We start from the raw sequence: 21,393 nt of genomic DNA on the forward strand, positions 1-21,393 counted from the left end.
GAGATTTATCTGTAAATCCTGTAATTTTGGAAGAACATTCGTAGCCTACTTGTGCTCCTGCGTGTATGTAAATTTACTCATAAGAAGAATAACTAATGTAAAGCTCAATTCAAATCAAAAAATTTGCAAAGGACTTTAATATTAATGAAAATGTAATATTGCAAAGCATTTTAATATACAGATTACATTGTCAATTACATTGCCATTTTTAATCATTTATTAATTTCAATTACACACAAGTGTAATATTTTTAAACCCATCATTTCATATTAATGGCATTAAAGAAATATTGCATATTAAAAAAAGATAAAGACAGCAAGCCAGCCCAAATGCATTTTAAGATGAATAAGACTTGTCCTCCAATTAAGCAGAAGTGCCTCCACATGAAAGGAGGGCAGGCTGGTCTGTGCATATGCAGTATGCTGAGGTAGTGCAAATGGCAGAACTGACAAGATCCTGTGCCATTCCTGTGCATGTCCATGCGTGGATTTCTTGCTACTGGCACATTTCAAAGAGAGATAAGTGACTGATCTGGTATGTCTCGATGCAATGTGCTGTATACTCTCTAGTGTGCTGCATGATAACATCAGGTTTGTTCCTGAATACATCAGAGTGCATTTCTCCTCCAGCCCTAAACAAAGAACCTAGTGAGGACGCAGTTTCCACATATCAGCGCTGCATCATGCATCTGTATATCGAAACCTCCTGGCATAAACAGGACAAATTCAGCCATCCATCTCATTTACAAAGCAAGCTTTTTTAAATTTTTTAAAATCTTTTCACATTTTGTGATTGGCATATCTGCTTTAAACTTGAACTCATGTCAACCCTAAAGTTTGGGGAGGACTCTACGTTTATCTTTATAATTTGGCCTTTTTAGGCACTTAGGCACTTTTCAGAGTCAAAAATACTCCTGCCTTAGTAGCTGTTTTGTGCTTTCCACTCTGTGCGCTTTGCATTTTATGGAGTTTTGTGGGTGTCAGTAAACATTACACGCGTACCTCGTAATTTACCGGTGATTTATCCACATATGCATGTAAATACCAAGAAAAATCAGTGTTTCCGAAACGTTTATAAATCCAGCGGAACTTTTTAGGTAAGTTTGGCTCATGCAAACATTGACACACTATTTTACTAAAAGATTGAAACTTAAGGCCCAGTAACAGCAAATTGCTAATTTCTTTTCCTTCTGAGTCCACGTGTCCTAAAAGAGGCCATATTTACATCTTTACAAATAGGCTAGAATCTAAGACTCCTTCTAGAAATGTGGTAGCACAAAGATGTCTTCAAAAATAATGAAATTAAATGTTTCTATATTTAAAAAAATACTATAAAGAGGAGTAAACAGTAATAAATGAAACAAAGTCAATATTTGGTGTGATAATATTTCGCTTTAAAAATAATTGAAGTCTCGGGTACAATTTGTGCAGTTTTATAAGGAAATTAGGTGGTAGGTTTTACTAAGCGTCTTGCAGAACCAGCCACGGTTCTTCCACCTTCCCAGTGCTGCTGGAGTTTCAGAGGGTTCAGGCTGGCACTGGATCTCCCGCACAATGGCCATGGCTGGATGAGATTTCCTCTCTATTTGAAGTTTTGCAAAAGGCCTACTCAAGCTGCTCCAAGGATTTTCCTTTGACTAATTTTGCCACTCTTCCAGTCAATGTTTAGTCATTGTGTTTGTCAGTGATGTTGAAAATTTAAAAAACAGCATGGGCCAACAGGCAATGTTTCCTTAGCAGGAATACAGTATGTGGTGGCAACTTTGCTACCCTGCATTTGGTCTCACTGCAATCCAAGGCCATTGCAGGTTTTTTTTTTGTTCCCTGCTGCTCACAGCTGCATCTTTATGCATTGTACTCATCAAGAGGACATTTTGTTTTTCTTGGGACAGCAGGACAAAAGCACAGTGGAGCAAAGACAGATAAAGTAATGTTTCTGGTTTTCATTTCAGTGAACACTTTTGGAAGCTCTGGCTTGTTTTTTTTTTTTTCTTATAGCCTCCAACATTGTGAGCTTTCTTTTCAACAGCTTTACCCTCAACTCCAGAAATGAACTAAATTACCATGGAAATGTATTGCATACAATCATAATTTTATCTGGGGTCTCTGAGACCCCAAACAGAAGTTGTGTATACATATCTGTAGTGGTGACTGGAATATAATATCAGTACAAACTCACTGATTATTAGCAATTCCCATAAAATTAGGAGTCATAGATAGAAAGATAGATCATTTTTAAATCAAGCTGACAGAAAATAAGGGTTAAATGCAAAATCATGCTGGGAACATCAGTTTAATGAGTTTAACATCTTATGAACTTCGATATACTTGCTCAATGCAGGCATGGAAGTTTAGCTTTAATTAGTTTGTTAAGTAGATCCAGTGCTGTTTGCTCACTTAATGTTATCCTAAATCTCTCACACAGGTCTGCCATTTAGCTTTTCTCAGCTTTTTTGATAAATTGTCTTATATATCAGTTATATTCACTGCATGCGTATATTAATAAGAATAATTTCTAACATTTCATTTAATAGTAATAATTTACTCAAATCTCCTACATTTATTTTATTGTTTGTTTGTTTGTTGTAGTACATTTCATTAAGGAAGAGCCAATACCCAAGATCATTACTGACCTCCTGCTGGGGGCACAACCTGGTCCAGCAACTTCATACTGGTCCTCTTCCAGATTTTTTTTATTATTGCCCTCAGTTCTTCATTTGCCTGCTCCAGATTACCTAACGCCACACATAAAGTGTTAATGTTCCTTGATATGTATATATACATATATACATATAGCATGTATGTTGTCTCAGCACTATAGGAGCTAACGATAGCTTAGCCAACATTCTAAAAATGATACCACTTGAATGGCGCATATTGTACCTTCAGTTTTAATGCGAAGGGCGGTGCGCACGAGGGCAAACAGAGTAGCATTAAACATTACTGTGCCGTCACTGTTCAGAGGCATGTTCATGGATACCAGTCGCTGAAATAAAAAAAAATCACATACATACATACATGTAAGGGTGGACACATATGCTGTGATTTTTTAATAATGTATGCATGTGTGTACAGTGGGTATAAAAAGTCTACACACTCCTGTTAAAATTGCAGGCTTTAGTGAAATTATGTCAGATCTTTTTCCACCTTTAATGTGATGCAGCAATCATGAGACCAATTTAGAACTTTTTGGTCATAATTTTAAAATATATATTTGGTGCAAAAACAAGACTTATCACTCAAAGAACACCATACCCACAGTGAAGCATGGTGGTGGCAGCATCATGCTATGAGGCTGCTTCTCTTCAGCTGGGACTGGAGCTCTAGTCAAGATAGAGGGAATCATGGCTAGCTCCAAATACCAATCTATTTCAGCACAGAACCTGCAGGCCTCTGTTAGACAGCTGAAGATGAAGAAAAAATTCACCTTCCAGCACGATAACGACCCGAAGCACAAATCCAAGTCAACAAAGGATCGGCTTCAGAAGAAGAAGGTCAGTGTTTTGGAACGGTCCAGTCAGAGCTCAGATGTAAATCCTCAAAAACTGGTGGAACGAGTTGAAGAGGGCTGTGCACAAGAGATCTGCTCACAATCTGATAGATCTGAAGCGTTTTTGCAAATCAAGTCGTGCTCAGTTAGTAGACTCTTACCCAAAAGCACTGAGTGCTGAATTACAAGCAAAAGGTGCTTTAATAAAATATTAGTTAAGGGGTGTGCACACTTGCAATGGCCTGGTTGCATAAGTTTTTCTCTGTTTTTCACTTAAATTCTGTTGCTGTATCACATTAAAGATGGAACGTGATCTCACATGATTTATCTTTGTTTTTTATGTCACAAAACACTCCGATTTTAACAGGCGTGTGTGGACATTTTATATGCACTGCATGTGTAAAAGATGGTGGTTTCTCATGTACCTTGCAGGCCACCCTGTGGGGACAGAGTTTGCCAAACCCCAGGGGTGGCTGAATTCTTCTAAGCAATGTCACCACATCCAGATGCTTAATCCTTCCCCTACAGTAACACACAAGAAGCTTGGCTTAATTACTGGCTCCCAAGATAAAGACCATAGACTCTAATTTCCCAATTCTAAATTTCATCCCTGAACACCTTTCTGTTTAATACTGAAATGGCACATTGTTGGAGTATTCATCATAAACTGTCCCAGGTACAACTAAAAATTTACCGTACATTTAATAGTAAACGAAAGAACAGTCGTGACTAACTTTGCCTCAGGGTCATACTCTGCCCATATCCTCTTGAACTCATCGAGATGATGTGGTCCTAGTATGGACCAATCCCGTGTCAGGTAGTCAAAGTTGTCCATTATAACAGCCACAAACAGGTTGATAATCTGAGAATAGAAAAGCAGACAGAGTGTAGCTTCATTGTGTGGTGGCCTGTGAAGACCCTTCATAAATTTTAACATAGTTTTGAAAATTATAATTTATCCTTAACTGAGTATTTTTCTCTTTTGCACATCTCTTAATCAGAGGTAAAGGTATAGCCTTTATTAAAGCATAGCAAGTCTGATAACCCTGAAATTAACCCTGAAATTCTCCTGGAAAACTAGTATGTAACTATGGTTCTTTTATAATAACTATTGATTAAGTACTGCTCATATCAACATTAATTCCCAATAGTTAAGCTTTATCTTCGTCATAGAGATCTACCTATTATACCTCAACCTATTCCAGTATGTCAGTAATTAGGAATGAATACCATGTTTCAATTAATAATACTGTTCCACTTGATCATTAACTGCTTAAGAACACATGGTAATTCATTAATTACTGAAGATGTTAGTGTTTTGTAACACTGTTCAAAGTAAGTTAATGGATAATATTTGTGCGTCTGCGGGGGCGTAGTCGAGCGTCAGCTGTGGGCAGAGAGGCGGCGGGTCGAACCGGCAGGTAATGCATGAATATTTCTCCTGTGTTTTATTACCGCCAGTTTACTTAGTTGTGACGCTTTGTGCTTTCAGTGTCTCCCGTAACCAGCATGAGAGAGAAGAGAGTGGAAGATAGCTGGCAGGGCTTGCGAGACATGCACCACACACACACACACACACACACACACACACACACAGCGTGAAATTGAACTTGACGGAGTGAAAGCTGCGAGTTCAGGACCAGTTTCTGTTGAGGGTTTTGAATTTGTTGAGTTTGTTGAAAGTGTGCTGAAAAGCTTGGACTGAATAAACATGAGCCAAGAGCTCCACTAATATTCCGCCTGTCTCCCAAGTCTTCCTCTACACTCTCCCACACCAGGGTTCTGCAATTTATTACTCATTACTGCATTACAACCTTGTACTTTTATAGGTTATTTTGCCCATTTCTCTCTTTAAACCTTGACTTACTAATTAAAAACGAAACAGTGACCATGTGTTAGTCTGAGGAGATCTGTCTGTGTGTACAATAATAACTCATAGATATTTACATAACGAGGTATTGGAATAGATTGAGATATGTTAGGTACTAGATCTCCACAAGGAAGGTAAGGCTTAGCTATTGGAAATGAATGCCAGTAATTAATCACGAGTTAGTATGAAAGAGCCATAGTTAGCTAGTAGTTCTGCACAGAAACACAACTATGAACTACTCATTTGTTTCTGCATAGTTCCCTTTAACTTATGGAACATTTAAACACTTTAAAACTTGAAGATATGACAGAGTAGGTGCACTGCAGACATTTGGACTAGACTCTGTTATGCTACCGTGTGCAACTACACAAAAACTTTATCAAATTTGTGAAAAAGGCACACTTTGCAAGCAAGGTTAGCTGTTTTCAAAAATTCAGCTCTATCATCTTCCAACAGCTTTTTCAAGATCACCTTACAAAAAATTAGGAACTAATTTGGTATGAGAAGATTTGCATCATTATTTGAAACCAGACAAAATTAGCAGAAAGATTAAGGCATGTTTCATTGCATATAGTTACTGAGACCTATGACTGAAGGACTTTGAATCAGCTCTATTGGAGAAATATGAGCAGGAGGCACTCACCAGAAAGGCACAGAGCATGTAGAAACTGACAAAGTAAATGATGGCAAAATGACTGCCACACTCCTCACTGGTAGGGGCCTCTTCAGAACCCTTTTCACATGGGCGGTTAGGGGAGCAAGCCAGCATTATCTCCTGCCAGGCCTCACCTGTTGCACATCTGAACACGGCACACAACAGTATACACATGGTTACACTATGCTTGGTCTTGTGATCAGTAAAAGATTGACAGACAGAAAGACAGAACTCGCCTGAAAAGCAGCAGCACAGCCTGCGGAAACGTCTGAAAATTGTTGTTTCGGTTGATCTGGCTATTGTCTCTCAGTGCTATTTTACCAAACATCTGTGGAGATAATAATAATAATAATAATAATAATAATAATAATATACTGTAAAACCTGACAAGTATACTCAAATCAGTTAAGGAAATGGACTGCCTTAAACCAGTTAAACTGATTGCTTTGAGTACAGTTAACAAGATTTGAGTTTACATAATCTTTGTTACACTTACTTAAATCTACTAATTAAATACATTTTGAAATGCTCTTTTGTTTATAAAGCTGTGTTAAAAATAAAACAGCTCACTCACTCTCAGTAACCACTTTATCTGAGGGACAATGTATTTTACACTGCTGCATCCTTAATCATCAAAGTTTTCTGTAATGTGTTTATAAACAGCGTAACACACAAAAGAGTATAATCAACGTTGCTTTTATTGTTGGCAAAACAGGAAATCATTGTCAGGGTTTGTCACAAAGGTTGTTACATCATCAAAAATAGATAATCCATATCAAAAAGGAGAAACAGGTGCAAGGTCAAATCTGGGAAGCTAGGGAGCTGGAAACCGAAAAAAGGAAATGTGGGGTTTGGTGACACACATTTACATGGACAAAACTTTGTGAAGACAATAAGAAACTAAATAGGTATCATGTGAGAACAATCAGGATGACAACACAAAGAAATGGAGACAGGGCCAAGAGATGAAAATGTCATAATAAGAATGTCATAATAAGAGCATGGCTAAAGCACTGTGCTCTGCTGGGATTGATGACAGAGCCCCCTTCCTTTAATGCTAGGCTCCAGAAGTGCCACAAAGTCAATATAGGAGGTCCTGGAACCTTTGTTCCAATGTGCTCCAGCTGCCAAGGACCTTGAGGCGGGTCTTGAGCAATGCGTGGAGACAGAGAGGAGCTGATGTCAAGCAGAGAAGACAGAGAAGCCAGGAAGCAGAGAGAAGACAAAGTCAGTGAAGCCAGGAGGCAAAGGGGAGACGACGCCGACAAAGCCAGGAGGCAGAGAAAACACAACGTCTGCAAAGCCAGGAGGAAGAGAGAAGCCAGTGTCAGTAAAATTAGGAGGTGAAGAAAACATGATATCTGCAAAGCCAGGAGGCGGAGAGGAGATGATGTCTGTGAAGCCAGAAGGCAGGGGAGCAACAACTTTGACAAAGCCAGGAGGCAGAGTGATCATTACATTGGAGAGACTACTTCGGTGGAGCCACATCCTCGATGGAGCTTGGGAGTGGAAAGAAGACCTCGGCGGAGCCAGGACACAGAGAGATGACCGCGGTGAATACTGGGGCAGAACATCATCCCTGGCAGAGTCCAGACGCAGACCGATAACCTTGGTGAAGCCTGGAGGCAGAGCGACATCCTCTGAGAAGATGGGATGGGATAGGTGGAGACTGGGCTGGAGCGACATACTGGATGAAGCCTGCATTCAGGGCTGTATGTGCATCTGTGCTAAGCTCATGCAGGGCTGGAGAGGCTTTGGTGCTGACATTACGCAGAGCTGCAGCTGATTCTGCCCCAGCTGCGAGCAGTATAGCCCCCCAAAAAATATCTAGGGGAGGCTCGCTCTTAGCTCTAGCACTGTTAGTCCCCGGTGTCCCTGCATAAGTGCATGTTCTGCCCATAAACAAACTTTACCAGTTAAAGCATATTGAATTAAATTTATAATGCAATAAGGCAATAATTTTCCTACTACTAATAATACTAATAATAATACATTCAGTATAGTTTAACTTTATAGCTAGGTGAGGAAACAGTAAACAGGTTGCACAAGTGTGCACACACACCCTTTTATAATGAATCATGTGCTCAGAATTAATCAATTACATTCAAACTCATGTACAAAAGTAATTATCATACACGTCATCAATGAAGTTATTCTGTTTAACCCCAAATAAAAATCAGATGTTTCTTTAGGACTTTTTTTGACATCTTCTTGGTTTCATCTGACTGCTGAAGTACGGAATGATGTACTGAATCTCATTGTAAAAAGTATTGATCAGGAGAGGGGTACAAAAGAATTTCCAAAACATTAGATGTATCATGGAACACTGTGAAATGTTAGATGCACTAGACGTTAATGTTAATTATAATGTTACGAAACATCTAATGTTTTGGAAATTCTTTTGTGCCCCTCTCTGGATCAATACCTTTCAACAATGAGATCTCGTTTGTAAGCTCTTTGTGGACGATGGCTTCAGCAGTTTGGATGAAACCAAGATGTCAAGAAACTCCTACAGAAACTGCTGATCTTTACTCAGCTGATTGTTACTCAGAATCACTTCACTGATGAAAGGTGTATGATAATGTGCACACTTGTGCAACCAGATTACTGTAAGTGTTTTCTTTCTTTTATTTGCCCTAAAAGTTTAAAAAAAATTTTCACTCGCATTTTGTTGGTTGCTATAATTCTATAACATTAGAAAAAAAAGATCTGACATGATTTATCTTGGTTTTATTTTTTCAAATCACAAAACCTGCAATGTTAACAGGAGTGTGTGGCCTTTTTATGTCCACTGTACCTTGAGCCTAGTTGTGAGTAGACTATGTGGGGTAAACTACCAAAGACAACTCCTCTGTCACCAGGCAGCGCAGTTCTAACTGACCCCACACCATGGGCACTAGAGTAGTAGCACACTTGTGAGAGGACAGATGGTAAAGATCTCTGACAAACCTCTGTGAATCAGACACCATGCAAAACTCACTGACCTCTTTCCATGTGTTGTCTATTTAGAGTTGGTTGTTCTCATGGTACCACCACTGACTGTGACATTGACTACACCAAGAGTTACATGAGTGTCAGACTTTATGACTTATGAGAGAAATGTAGAAGTGAGCTGGATGACTGAATTGTTTGTTATAATGACATCTCACAACATCACCTTGACTGTGGGAAAGCTAAGGGCTTTGTCCCCAGAATTCACCTAACTGACCACAAGCCATTCAGACTGCCATTCCTGCATGTTCCACTGAGTCAGTACCAAAAAATAAGAAAAGTATTCAAAATTAATTGGAGGAAAATAAAATTATATAGAAGTCCAGCAAGTATGCTTCTCCCCTGGTACTCATATGGGAAGAACACAGGAGAACTGCGTGAGTACACAGATTTCTTCTGGCTGGCAAAGATATACACGCAAAGGAAAGGAGTGGTAGACCAAGTAAAACTGCTGTAAAAGACCAGGAATTAAGTGGACTGCTGAACAAGACCAAATTGATGAAAAGTTTAAGACAGCAATTACTGACCCTGTTGTTTTGGCTCATCCAGATTTGAACAGGCCTCACTTGATTTATACTCTCTTTACATGGACTTGGTGCAGTGCTGCACAGGTCCAGGAAGGAGACCCCAGAATCAGACAGGTAGCTTTTGCTAACATGTCGTTAACCCCATCTCAAAAGAATTACCAAGCTCACCATTTGGAGTTCCTGGCACAAATTCAGTCACTGGCTAAAAGTTGACCACCTGGAAGGATGACAATATGTTTACTCAACTAATGACTAGGCCAAAGTTTGTTTGTTGCAAGCAGCAATCTGTGTCTAAATTGGCCTGCTATACCAGTGACATCAAATACTTTACGTCCCAGGCTCCAGAAACATGGTATCTGAAGTCTTGAGCTGTGTACTTTTTCTCAGATTTGGGCTACATAATTGTTATGACCCAACAAACAAGCTCCTCAGAGATGTTAGAGAAGTGTTGGAGATCTCAGTTTAAGAAGCATTTTGTATGTCAAATGATCAAGCTGCGAGGGTAGAGCCAACATTAGCATGAGTTTAGCAGAGGTGGGCTTTAGTCAGACACATTCAGTCAGTTCATAACCAGCCAGTTCACATACTGTCTCAGTCCATGTCTATGGAAGATGTGTCAGCAAATTTTTCAGCCACACAATGAATGGGAGTCTGTAAGCAGAACACAAGCAGTAGGGATGGTACACCATCTTCATCAGCTTATCCCTGATGGAATCTACAACTTGCCAGTTTACTCCAATCCAAAAAATAATTTGCATGATGAACTGTATCAAGACAGCACAGGTATGGGTGCTACATTATGTAGACAGATCTCATAGAGTTTCACAAAAGGGGCAGGCAAAGGAGACAGCTCCAGTTGTAAGGTTCTGAAAACATTGGGAGAAACTTAAAAGGGGGAAAATGTAATGGCATTTCATAGAGAGTCACTCGTGATCAAATATCAAAGGTGAAATGTCATTATTATGTTGCATGTATTAGTAAGTTGGAAAAATACACATGCCTAAGGTACAATATCAAGTGTATGGTGTATGCTGAGCAGTAGCACTGATAGTTGCTGTCTGATAAACTGTCATTTTGGTACAGTTTGGCTATTTTTCATTGTTTTATTACCCTTCCATACTATGTGATGTTATATGCTATATTTTAGTTTTTAGTGCCAGATTCATATTCTTTAGCAAACAGCAAGTAGAATTTGTGTCCATTTGCCAAATTCATCTTGCAAACAAAAAAGATATGTGTATGTGCACTGCAATTCATAGTTGTATGTTTGAAAAAAAAAAGTATTAATTAAACTGTGTTCTATAAAGTCTGTAGGTTCTACAAGAAAAAAACTAAAGATCATCAGCAGTGCTTCTGAGTCTGTAGGAGGTGAAGAACGTGGATATTCAAAATGCTTGATGATGTAATAGCTGTTGTCAAATCATGACATTCATTCCATGAGGCTCAAGTTGTGAGATGTAGATTAGCTCCTTCTCTCCATGTTTCCTTACTTTATTGTGTCCCTAACAACAGCTAGCTATGCAAACAGAGATGTCATTAATGTTAAGTGCCACTCCAAAGGAAAACTCCTTCATTCTGATGGTATGAATTTGCTCAACAAAACAATCAGTCTCAGTTTCAGACAACTCTTATGGTGCTGCATGATGAGACAATGAGAGATGAATGACAAATACTGTTTAGGGCCTTTGATTTTAGTGGCTGTGTTAAAAAATTACAAGTGGAACGTCTAGGACAGTTGCATTCAGAAGCACCATAGTTACACATTTAGTTAATTTCCGACATGCATGTTTTTTTCCCATCTGTAGGAGATGAGTGATGGTTTCTTTAAAAGGAAAGCATTCCCCTGATCATCCTGCTGTTATATGAGTGGAATGATAAGAGAGCACCAAAGAGTTTATTGCATAATTTCTCTCAGTAGATGTAATATGGTCCATTGCATGGTCTATGACTTTCTCAGGGAATCCAGTGTTATAAAAATAATCACACATTTCCTCACTTTTTTAAAAATCTCACTCACTCCATTCTCAGAGCAAATGTGATTAAGTCGCATTATGTGAAAATGAGGAATGGATTTTTTTGGGATGGGAAGTCTGTAGCCTTATAATGGATTGTGGTTTTCAAGGAAGAATCTTCTGATTTCAGGGCCATGTCCAAAAATGTTATGCTCGACCCAAGGAGTGCAGTACTCCATGTATATTCCAGGGCTGAGTGAAATGTGGAATAAGTAGAAAGTTCTGAAAGTGCGCCGGTAGTGATTCCAAAATGATTGTCAATGTACCTAAGGTACAAAGCAGATACTTTAGATTTGCAAAAATAATCTGAATTCACTTCGTCATTATGGGTTATTGTGTGTAGTTTGATGACCAAAAAAGTAAATTTGATCCTTTTTAAATTAAAGGAGTGTAATGATATACAAAATTCAAATTTGATAAGATAACTTATGGTGGTGTCTCTATATGATACATTTTTGATACACAAAAATAATGCAAAAATATCTGCCTTAGATTTCCAGACCTTAGACCTGCTAGAGAGTGAATTAAAGCTGAAATAAACCTCTAATGAATTGCTTTAAAATTGAAATCTCTAATGGCTTGCTTTAAAATTTCCTCTGATGTGAACAAAATATATGTCCTAATTCACTTAATAAAAGAAATGTATGGTGTAACATCAAATATGTGGAGGAAATATATAGAAATAATACTGAATATCTTTAGGGTAGGTGTATGTAAACCTTTGGCCTCACCTGTACAGTGGTGCTTCAATATGACACATTTTCCATAGAGCAAGAATAAGCAACACCTGAATATGTGCCTCAGGTTTCCATCTTCTGTTGATTATGTGCCTGCTGTAGTAGCTGTTTGTTTTCAGTATTATCGCGAGTGTATTATACACACATTCAGTGGATTCCACACACTATCAAGTTTTGGCCCACGACTCACTGGCTGTCAGTGTTGTAACTTCCTGGGAAGTTGAAGTGCTGCCTTATACCACACCTTACAGAATTGGGGGAATCTTCTGGCTCCTGTGTGCAGCTGAAAGTTGTCGCTGATATGCTAGTATATTAGTATTTTAGCTTATTTTCTCATGAAATCAGCATGCTTCAGAGAAACTTTTTAAAAAAAAAAAAAAACACCCTGTAGCTCCTCCCAATTAGAGATAAAGGGAAAGTTACGGAGCTTGATTAAGTTTAAATGTTTATTATACCTGACATAATATAATCAGTAATTTTTATGATGAATAGCCTACTTTATTATGCACTCTGTGGAATGTATTGTTCTATATACTGATGCATACAAGACATTGTGTTGCTACAGCCCTAATATATATATAGTATATACAGAGTGGCCAGACTAGTTTGACCTGACAGGAAGAATATAGTGACTCAACTAACCACTGTTTACAGCCATGGTGAACAAAAAAAGCATCTCAGAATGTACTAAATATCTAACCTTGGGCTACAGGAAACTATAGCCCAGGAAAATAAGGCTACTGTAAGCACAGGCTCAGTGAAACTGTACAGCTGAAACCAATCTTCTACTGTTCAGTTTTGGTGAGAAAGCTCACCAGAGAAAGTTGCCAGATGTTGTTCTATATTTCTATAGCCACCCCTACACCATGGAGCATGGCTGACAACACTCACCAACAAGATGCAAGTACACCATTCTCAGGTTACAAGGAAGGCTAAAGACCTACCTCTTCATGAAGTACTTAAATTACCACTTTATTTATTTTATTTTTTAAAGTGCTGTGTGTTTTTCATACTATACTACAATCAGGGGGAAAAGGAACGTACACCCTCCTTCAATTCTATGTTTTTATTTATCAGGGCCTAAAAATAACAATTTTGCAGTCCTCATCAACTTCTATGAAACAAAGAAATAACCTCACATTAAAAAATAAACTATAGTCTGTCTCTCACTCAGTGTTTTTTGTTTTTCGCACCATTCTGTGTAAACTCTAGAAACTGCTGTGTGTGAAAATCCCAGCAGGAGATCAACAGTTTCTGAAAAACTCAGACTAGCCATCTGGCATCAACAACCAGGCCACGGTTAAAGTCACAGAGATCACACTTTTTCCTCATTCTGATGTTTGTTATAAACCTTGACTGAAGCTCTTGATCTGTATCTGCATGATTTTATGCATTTACGGCACATGATTGGCTGAAAACTGCATAAATGACCAGGGAGTGTAGTGTAGTGTTGTGTAGACAGAGCAGATAATGTAGATTTTTTTCTCCAATTCAACATTATAGAGGATCTTTATGTGGAATAGTGACACTTTCCCCATTTTAATTCCACATTAATGTGTAAATTCATTAAGTTACGTGGCATTCTTATTAATAAACAGGGTGACTACGTTGTAAGAAATAAAGACATCTGTATTGAATAGAGAGAAAGCAAATTAGAGACAGAGGATATTGACTGAAGACTTGCCTGCATTCCAATAACAGCGTAGATGAAGAAAAGCATTACTATGAGCAATGCTACATAAGGAAGTGCCTGAAGAGATACAGAGAAAACAAACAAAATCAAAAAGGATTATTTGTGTATTTTTTTCATTATTTATTTCATTTTTGAATTTATTTCTAAAATAAAATCTAAGTCACTTCTCACTTGGAAAGATTTGATAAAGGTCCACAGCAAGGTCCGAATTCCCTCTCCACGTGAAAGCAGCTTTACCAGTCTCATAACTCGAAAGAGTCGAAAGAAGGTAATGGAAATCCTGGCATTATCTTCTGTATTCTGGGACCCCTTTCAGCATTTCACAGACAGACAAGAAAGCATGAACACACATACACAGGAACCACCCAATCCCAACACATACAGACACAAAAAACACAAATATATATTTTTAATAATGATATAATGGATATAATGATATGCATTTTTATCTATTACAGCCTACAGTGAGCTCAAGGCAAGATAGTGTAAATTACAGTATCTGGTCGATTTGTAAAAAAAAAAATATTCACCAATAACTATATAGAGAGGGTTATTATAGTAAGGTGCGGGCCATAAATCACCATATTACAAAAATGAATACACATTTTGGAGTTCATTAGTGGAAAAACCATATATACTGGTCTACAGAGATGTAGACTGGTCAAATTAGTCATCTTTCAGCATATTCATGATAATTGGGTGAATGTGTGTGGCATACACCAATCTTGCTGGCATTGTTTTGGTCCAAACAATGTCAAGAATGTGGATATGAAATGTCATTGCAAATCAATACAAAATTATTCTGACTGATCATGTTTATCCTCTGATGAAACATGTCTATTCTGATTATAGATGTCTCTTCCAGGAAGACAATGTCCCCATCTACACGGAACAAGGGCTTACTGAATGGTTTAATGGAAATGATCTAAATCTAGACTTTGGATTGACATGTTATACAGTGTTCATCATCATGAAAACTCCACTTTAGGGATTATTTTTGGAAGATATTTTCCACTCATCCAGTAAATTCAGTAAATCCAGGCTCCAGAGAATATACACCAATCAGCCATAACATTAAAACCACCTGCCTATTATTGTGTAGGTTCCACTTGTGCCACAAAACAGCTCTGACCCGTCGAGGCATGAACTCCACAAGACCTCTGAAGGTGTGCTGTGGTATCTGGCACCAAGACGTTAGCAGCAGATCCTTTAAGTCCTGTAACTTGTGAGGTGGAGCCTCCATGGTTCGGACTTGTTTGTCCAGCACGTCCCACAGATGCTCGATCAGATTGAGATCTGGGAAATTTGGGGGCCAATTCAACACTTTGAACTCTTTGTCATGTTCCTCAAATCATTCCTACATGTCAAAGTAACATCCACATGAAGGCCAGGACCCGAGGTTTCCCAGCAGAACATTGCCCAGAGCATCACACTGCCTCTGCCAGCTTGCCTTCTTCCCATAGTGCATCCTGGTGCCATCTCTTCCCCAGGTAAGCGACACACAAGCACCCGGCCTTCCACATGATGTAAAAGAAAATGTGATTCATCAGACCAGGCCACCTTCTTCCATTGCTCCATGGTCCAGTTCTGATGCTCACGTGTCCATTGTAGGAGCTTTGGGTGGTGGACAGGGTCAGCATGGGCTCTCTGACCGCTCTGCAGCTACGCAGCTCCATACGCAGCAAGCTGCACTGCACTGTGTGTTCTGACTCCTTTCTATCAGAGCAGCTTTAACTTTTTCAGCAGTTTGTGCTACAGTAGATCTTCTGTGGGATCGGACCAGACGGACCTTCACTCCCCACGTGCATCAGTGAGCCTTGGGAGCCCATGACCCTGTCGCTGGTTCACCGGTTGTCCTTCCTTGGACCACTTTTGGTAGGTTCTAACCACTGCACACCGGGAACACCCCACAACACCTGCTGTTCTGGAGATGCTCTGACCCAGTCGTCTAGATATCAAAATGTGACCGTTGTCAAAGTCACTCAGATCCTTACGCTTGCCCATTTTTCCTGCTTCCAACACATCAACTTCAAGAACTGACTGTTCACTTGCTGCCTAATAAATCCCTCACCTTTACAGGTGCCACTGTACTGAGATAATCAACGTTATTCATTTGTCAGTGGTTTTAATGTTATGGCTGATCTCTGTGTATGTATATATATAGTGTGTGTGTGTGTGTGTGTGTGTGTGCACATAATTAGCTAGAATATCTTTGTATGTTGTAGCATTACAATTTGCCCCATGCACAAAGCAAGCTCCATGAAGACATGGTGTGTGAAGGTTGGAGTGGAAGAACTCGAGTGTCCTGCACAGAGCCCTGACCTCAACCCCACTGAACACCTTTGGGATGAACTGGAACTGGAGACTCCTTACCCAACATCAGCGCCTGACCTCACTAATGCTCTTGTAGCTGAATGAACACAAATCCCCACAGCCACGCTCCAACATCTAGTGGAAAGCTGGAACAGTGGAGGCTGTAATAGATGCAAAGGGGGAACCTTTTGCATTCCCATGGTTTTGGAAAGGGATGTTCAAGCACATCTGGTTGTGATGGCCAGGTGTCCAGAAAGTATTCACACCCTAGTGATTATTTTTCTTTTTGCTGTGTTGCAACATCAAATGTAAGTATTTCAGAATGTGATTTTTTTTCTGCTCCTTTTGAAGTGACTCTCTACAGAAATAAAATTCAGTAAATAATGTTGATGTCCTGAGAAATATATATATAAAAAAAAATCTAAACATTCCTTAATTAATAAGTATTCACTCTCCAGAGTGAGCCTTGTCCTTTTGCAGCAATTACTGATTTGATCTGTTTGAGATGTGTCTCTATTAGTGGTGTAACGATGTGCTCCAGTCACGATTCGATTTGATGCACAATACTGGCTTCACAATTTCAATTCAATTCAGTTTAACTCCTATATTTTGAACAAAATCTGAATGAAGAAAATTTATGACTGAAAAGACTTCTTGTTTATTTCTGAATCATAAACAATGCAAAAGAATGTGCATTTTTGTCTGTGTAAAACTAAATAAATCAAAAATTGCTATGAACAGAGGTTTAATATTGTAAACAAAATATACTACAGATTCGCCATATCCTAAAAATAAATCAATAAATTTATAAGTTCTCCCAAAAATTTTGATTGAATAAACAAAGTGTCTGACCTTGGGACTTTGAAATTGATGGACTGAAACATAATGAGCTCCATGGCAGAAACTCCTGATTTCCATTGCCTCTGGTATTGTTTCTAAGCTACTGAGGAGCCCTTTTTAACTGTTATAACATGGTCATGTAACCATATAACATATAATCCGTGCTGCTTGTTGTGATCTGGAGCGATCAGGCTATCACACTTCACTGTAGATTCCGCAGGCTCTCCATGAAAGAATGTGATCATGTGACCAGTGTGCTCTCTATATATTTTAACTCTGTTGTGGCACAGATTAGACCTCTGGTGTTCTCGGTAGTTTCTGGGTTGTGCCATTTTTCCATTTAGTTATAGTGCTCCTAGGAAGGTTCAAACTTTGCCCATCTTTTTATAACCTTCTCCAGCTACACCCTGTTTAACATATCCAGTGTGCATGCTCAAGAAAATTTTGAATTAATAAATAAATATTAGTCCTAATTTAGACTGTTAAAAGGAAGGGGGTTAGGTACTTATTAAGCAGTTTTTAGATTTAAAAAAAAAATAACTCAGAGGACATCTAAATTTATTTAATTTTATTTCTGTGGAGAGTCAATTCAAAAGGAGCAGAATAAAATCCCGTTCTAATACACAACAAAAAGCATACTGGGGTGCAGCACAATGCAGTTATCTTCATCTGATCTGTATCTATTTAGTGCTCAAGAAGAACAAATACCAATACCAACAAATACCAATTTGCAGAACATAACTTTAATCAACTACTGAACCAGATATGTATACATGCTGAAACAGGTTTGGACCCTTTCGTTCCAGTGAAGGGAAATCTTACTGCTACAGCATACAAAGACATTCTGAACTATTGTGTGCTTACAACTTTGTGGCAACAGTTTGCGTTAACCTGACAGGCCCATGTATGGGTGTGATGATCAGCTGTCCACAGACATTTGGCCATATAATGTATATGACCTGCCAACCTTTACGCATTTTGCATAGGAGCTCCGAATTTTCACATCAAAGTACACTGGTACAAGTTATCATTCATACATACATGACAAAAGCAGGCTTCTTTCTTCTCTAATAAAAGATGAGCCAACAGAGACATAGATCTGATTTGGCAGTCTCGAGTTTCCCGCTTGAATCAAGTCCTGGCGATCACTCATCACAATTATATTACTGAAACTGATCAATTGAGGTGCATTCGTTATTCTTCTTATGTGTCAATTTATACACACTAAGGAGCTCATGTACAATATGAATGTTTTTTTCCCCCAAAACGGGATTTTCATGAATGCCAAATTTCATGTGTAAATGCTCCTACACTGGATTTTCGAATAAATCTGTTCATATCCAGCTTGATAAATGAGGCCCAATGTCTTTTGACTTTGTACTTATAAATATAAACAAAAAAGGTATGTACTCATAAGTATGAACAATGTTTAAAAAAATGAAACTGATATGAAAAAAAGTATTCAGGCACCACAAATCACCAACATTAGAAATTTGTTGCAATGTTGTTGTTGGCAATTACAGCATTGAGACATCTACAGTAAGATGTAATTAGCTTTTTACAGCATTGTGGTTCAATATTGGTTCATTCCTCTGAAATTAAAGTCTCCTCTAACATGTCCCAGTACATCACTCCATTCATGTTTCTTTGATGATGTGTAATGCCCGAGTATTATTCGCAGAGAAAAACCTTCATACTTCATTGTGGGTACTGTGGGTTTTACTGAGATCATATGCATAACCCTTCTTTCTCCAAACATGAAGAGACTGACTGTCTTACTTTCCTTATCATTAGAGTGCTTGTGAAATCGTGTGTGGCACACCTGTCCAGGAATGATGAGCTCTGGTTCCATGAACTTTCCACCTTCACTTTATGAAACCAATTGTACTGACAGGGATGTTTAAGGTCTTTGTTGTGGCTCTGTAGCTTTTTCCATTTGAGTGTTGCTTAATAATCTTCTGAGAACTTTAGGATGCTCCTTGACCTTCACCTTGATTGGTTTTTGTTGTGTGAAATCTTCTCAGACAATGGCAACATCTTTTATAATGTCAACAGGTGCATAAAATCTTTTTTTGCAGCATACATATTGTGACGGTGGGCTGCTGCACCACACGCCAAATCCACCGCACGCTCCCTGAATGGACAGCACCCCTTCAGCACCCCTTCAGCACTGGTTTTGTGGACAGAGAAGCCCGTAGCTCGGGGGTGGAGCGCAGAAATGAAGCACGGCTGGCGTGTGGCTGTATAAAGGACGGTGTGGAAAGAGGTTAGCTGCCGGAACCATTCTAATTCTGACTCAATCATATGTTTTGTTCGCAGATTCAGAAGACAACGATGCTACTCTCGCTGCTGCCATACCCCGCTTCACTCGAGCCACTCTGAAGAGCTTCTAATTTCCTCGTGCTCTGTCTCTGGCCTGTGCTTCTCCACTCGTTCCTCACCGGCCCACAGTGCTACCACTTCCAATAAAGAGCTCATCAAACCAGCCTCGCTCTTGATTCTTTTTTGTGATGTAAAAAAAATGAAAGCAAGATACAGTATATCATATCAGATCTTTTTCTACCTTTAATGTGATGCAACCAACAAAATTCAAGTGAGAAACATGAAAAATGCCTGAAATATTTTTGGAAAAAAAGAAAAAGAAAACTTATATAAGTGTGCCCAGCTCTTAACTTCTAGCTTGTTATAAAACCTTTTGCTGGTAATATAGCAGTCAGTCTTTATAAGTAAGTGTCTACCAACTTATCACGTCTTGATTTGGCAATTGTATTCCACTCTTCCTTCCAGATCTATCAAACTGAGAGTGGATCTCCGTACTCAGCCCACATCAAGTCATTCCACAGGCTTCAGTAGTATTTTCTGATTTTCCATATCAATGTCTTCTTTTTTTTTTTTTTTTTTTTACATATTTTTAATGTCTAATAAATACTTTTTTGTTCATATTTATAAGCACAAAGTCAGTAAATTTGAATTGGACATATGCAGTGGAAATATTTTAGATAAAAACTCATGTATGTATGTGTATGTATATGTATATGTATGTACAGACACATGGACATATAGCCCAATTAAAAAATGAGAATCAACAGATAATACATTAATTCCATGACAAATGTATTTTTACCAGTTGATTTCTGTCCTTTGTAATATTGCACTCTGGTAAATGCCAATACCAAAACAAATCAGGAGAAGCCTGGCACTATACCACACAGAGAGCAATGGTCATGTGACCACTGTGCACCATGACAGATGGTGATGCCAACAGATGGGGTGGGCATGATGTGGGCCAAAACAACACAACAGACACATTGCATATTTTTGTTGATACATATCTGCCCAGTAATCTAATAATCACACGTTTTGTGAGTTTGTGTTTCTATGGAGGTGCGTGAGTATGACATGCTGGAGCCTGGATGGCTTTAATGACAGGAAGGCCAAGTTTAATGAAGGGGATAGACTGTGAGGTGGGGTTTGATTACCACCAGTGCTTACCATTGGTCTTACCACAGAGGAAGGAGTAGAGGAAGAAGGGTCAGCTGGCTTTAAAGAAAGGAAGACAGATCAAAGCTATTGCATTGCTGACCTCATATCACACAGCTGCCACAAAAGAGTTTTAAGTTATGTAAGTGTATGTATAAGTTTTTCACTGTACTAGTTGTTGTATTCTGCATGTGTGTGTGTGTGTGTGTGTGTGTGTGTGTGTGTGTGTGTGATTACATCTGCAGTGGCCAGTAAAGACAACATGCCTCATAGCATTATCTTTGTCTGCACCTGAAGGCACTAGAATGCACAAACAAAAGTGCATACTATCCAAGTCTGGATCTGCAACCCCAAACTGGAGAAAGTCTGTGACGCATTACTTTCACCAGAAAGCTCATTATTGCAGTCTGACCACTAGGATAGTTCCAGTGTGAACTGTCATTCAAGTGTATTGGATATGTATCAAAATGGGAAACTACATGTTACGTATTTTCTACATGCGTGTGATTATGTTGGTGTGTGGAGGCATAAGGGATGCACACCGAGTATCTACATGGTATAAAGACACGAAAATACACTGTACAGCCCTCTCCATGCATGTTCCACACACACACTGCATGGTTGATCAAGTAACTCACAATGTACTTTCTGAGAATGCAAGAGAAGCATGATCTAAATCCAGGCATTCAATCCCCTTCGAAAGTATTGGGACAGCAAGGCCAATTCTTTTGTTTTTGGTATACACAGAAAACATTTCATTTTGAGATCAAAAGATTAATATGAAAT

General features: G+C 38.8%; 1 protein-coding gene across 11 annotated transcripts in view; it reads right to left on the reverse strand.

Annotated features, from left to right (window-relative positions):
* The window catches only part of cacna1c (calcium channel, voltage-dependent, L type, alpha 1C subunit), a 279,528-nt gene that overhangs the window by 37,799 nt on the left and 220,336 nt on the right, over window positions 1-21,393 (reverse strand). For 10 of the 11 annotated variants that reach the window (XM_053241767.1, XM_034313006.2, XM_053241768.1 and 7 more), the window contains 9 exons: window positions 20,620-20,667; window positions 14,146-14,283; window positions 13,966-14,031; window positions 6,251-6,342; window positions 6,003-6,159; window positions 4,224-4,351; window positions 3,915-4,011; window positions 2,883-2,985; window positions 2,633-2,734 (listed from right to left, as the gene is read on the reverse strand). In XM_053241767.1, the coding sequence (XP_053097742.1) occupies window positions 2,633-2,734; window positions 2,883-2,985; window positions 3,915-4,011; window positions 4,224-4,351; window positions 6,003-6,159; window positions 6,251-6,342; window positions 13,966-14,031; window positions 14,146-14,283; window positions 20,620-20,667 (931 nt within the window). The remainder of the gene's footprint in view (window positions 1-2,632; window positions 2,735-2,882; window positions 2,986-3,914; window positions 4,012-4,223; window positions 4,352-6,002; window positions 6,160-6,250; window positions 6,343-13,965; window positions 14,032-14,145; window positions 14,284-20,619; window positions 20,668-21,393) is intronic. The other variant, XM_053241769.1, reaches the window with a different exon arrangement.

This window comes from Pangasianodon hypophthalmus, chromosome 18 (genome assembly GCF_027358585.1).
Source record: "Pangasianodon hypophthalmus isolate fPanHyp1 chromosome 18, fPanHyp1.pri, whole genome shotgun sequence".
Classification (NCBI taxonomy): domain Eukaryota; kingdom Metazoa; phylum Chordata; class Actinopteri; order Siluriformes; family Pangasiidae; genus Pangasianodon; species Pangasianodon hypophthalmus.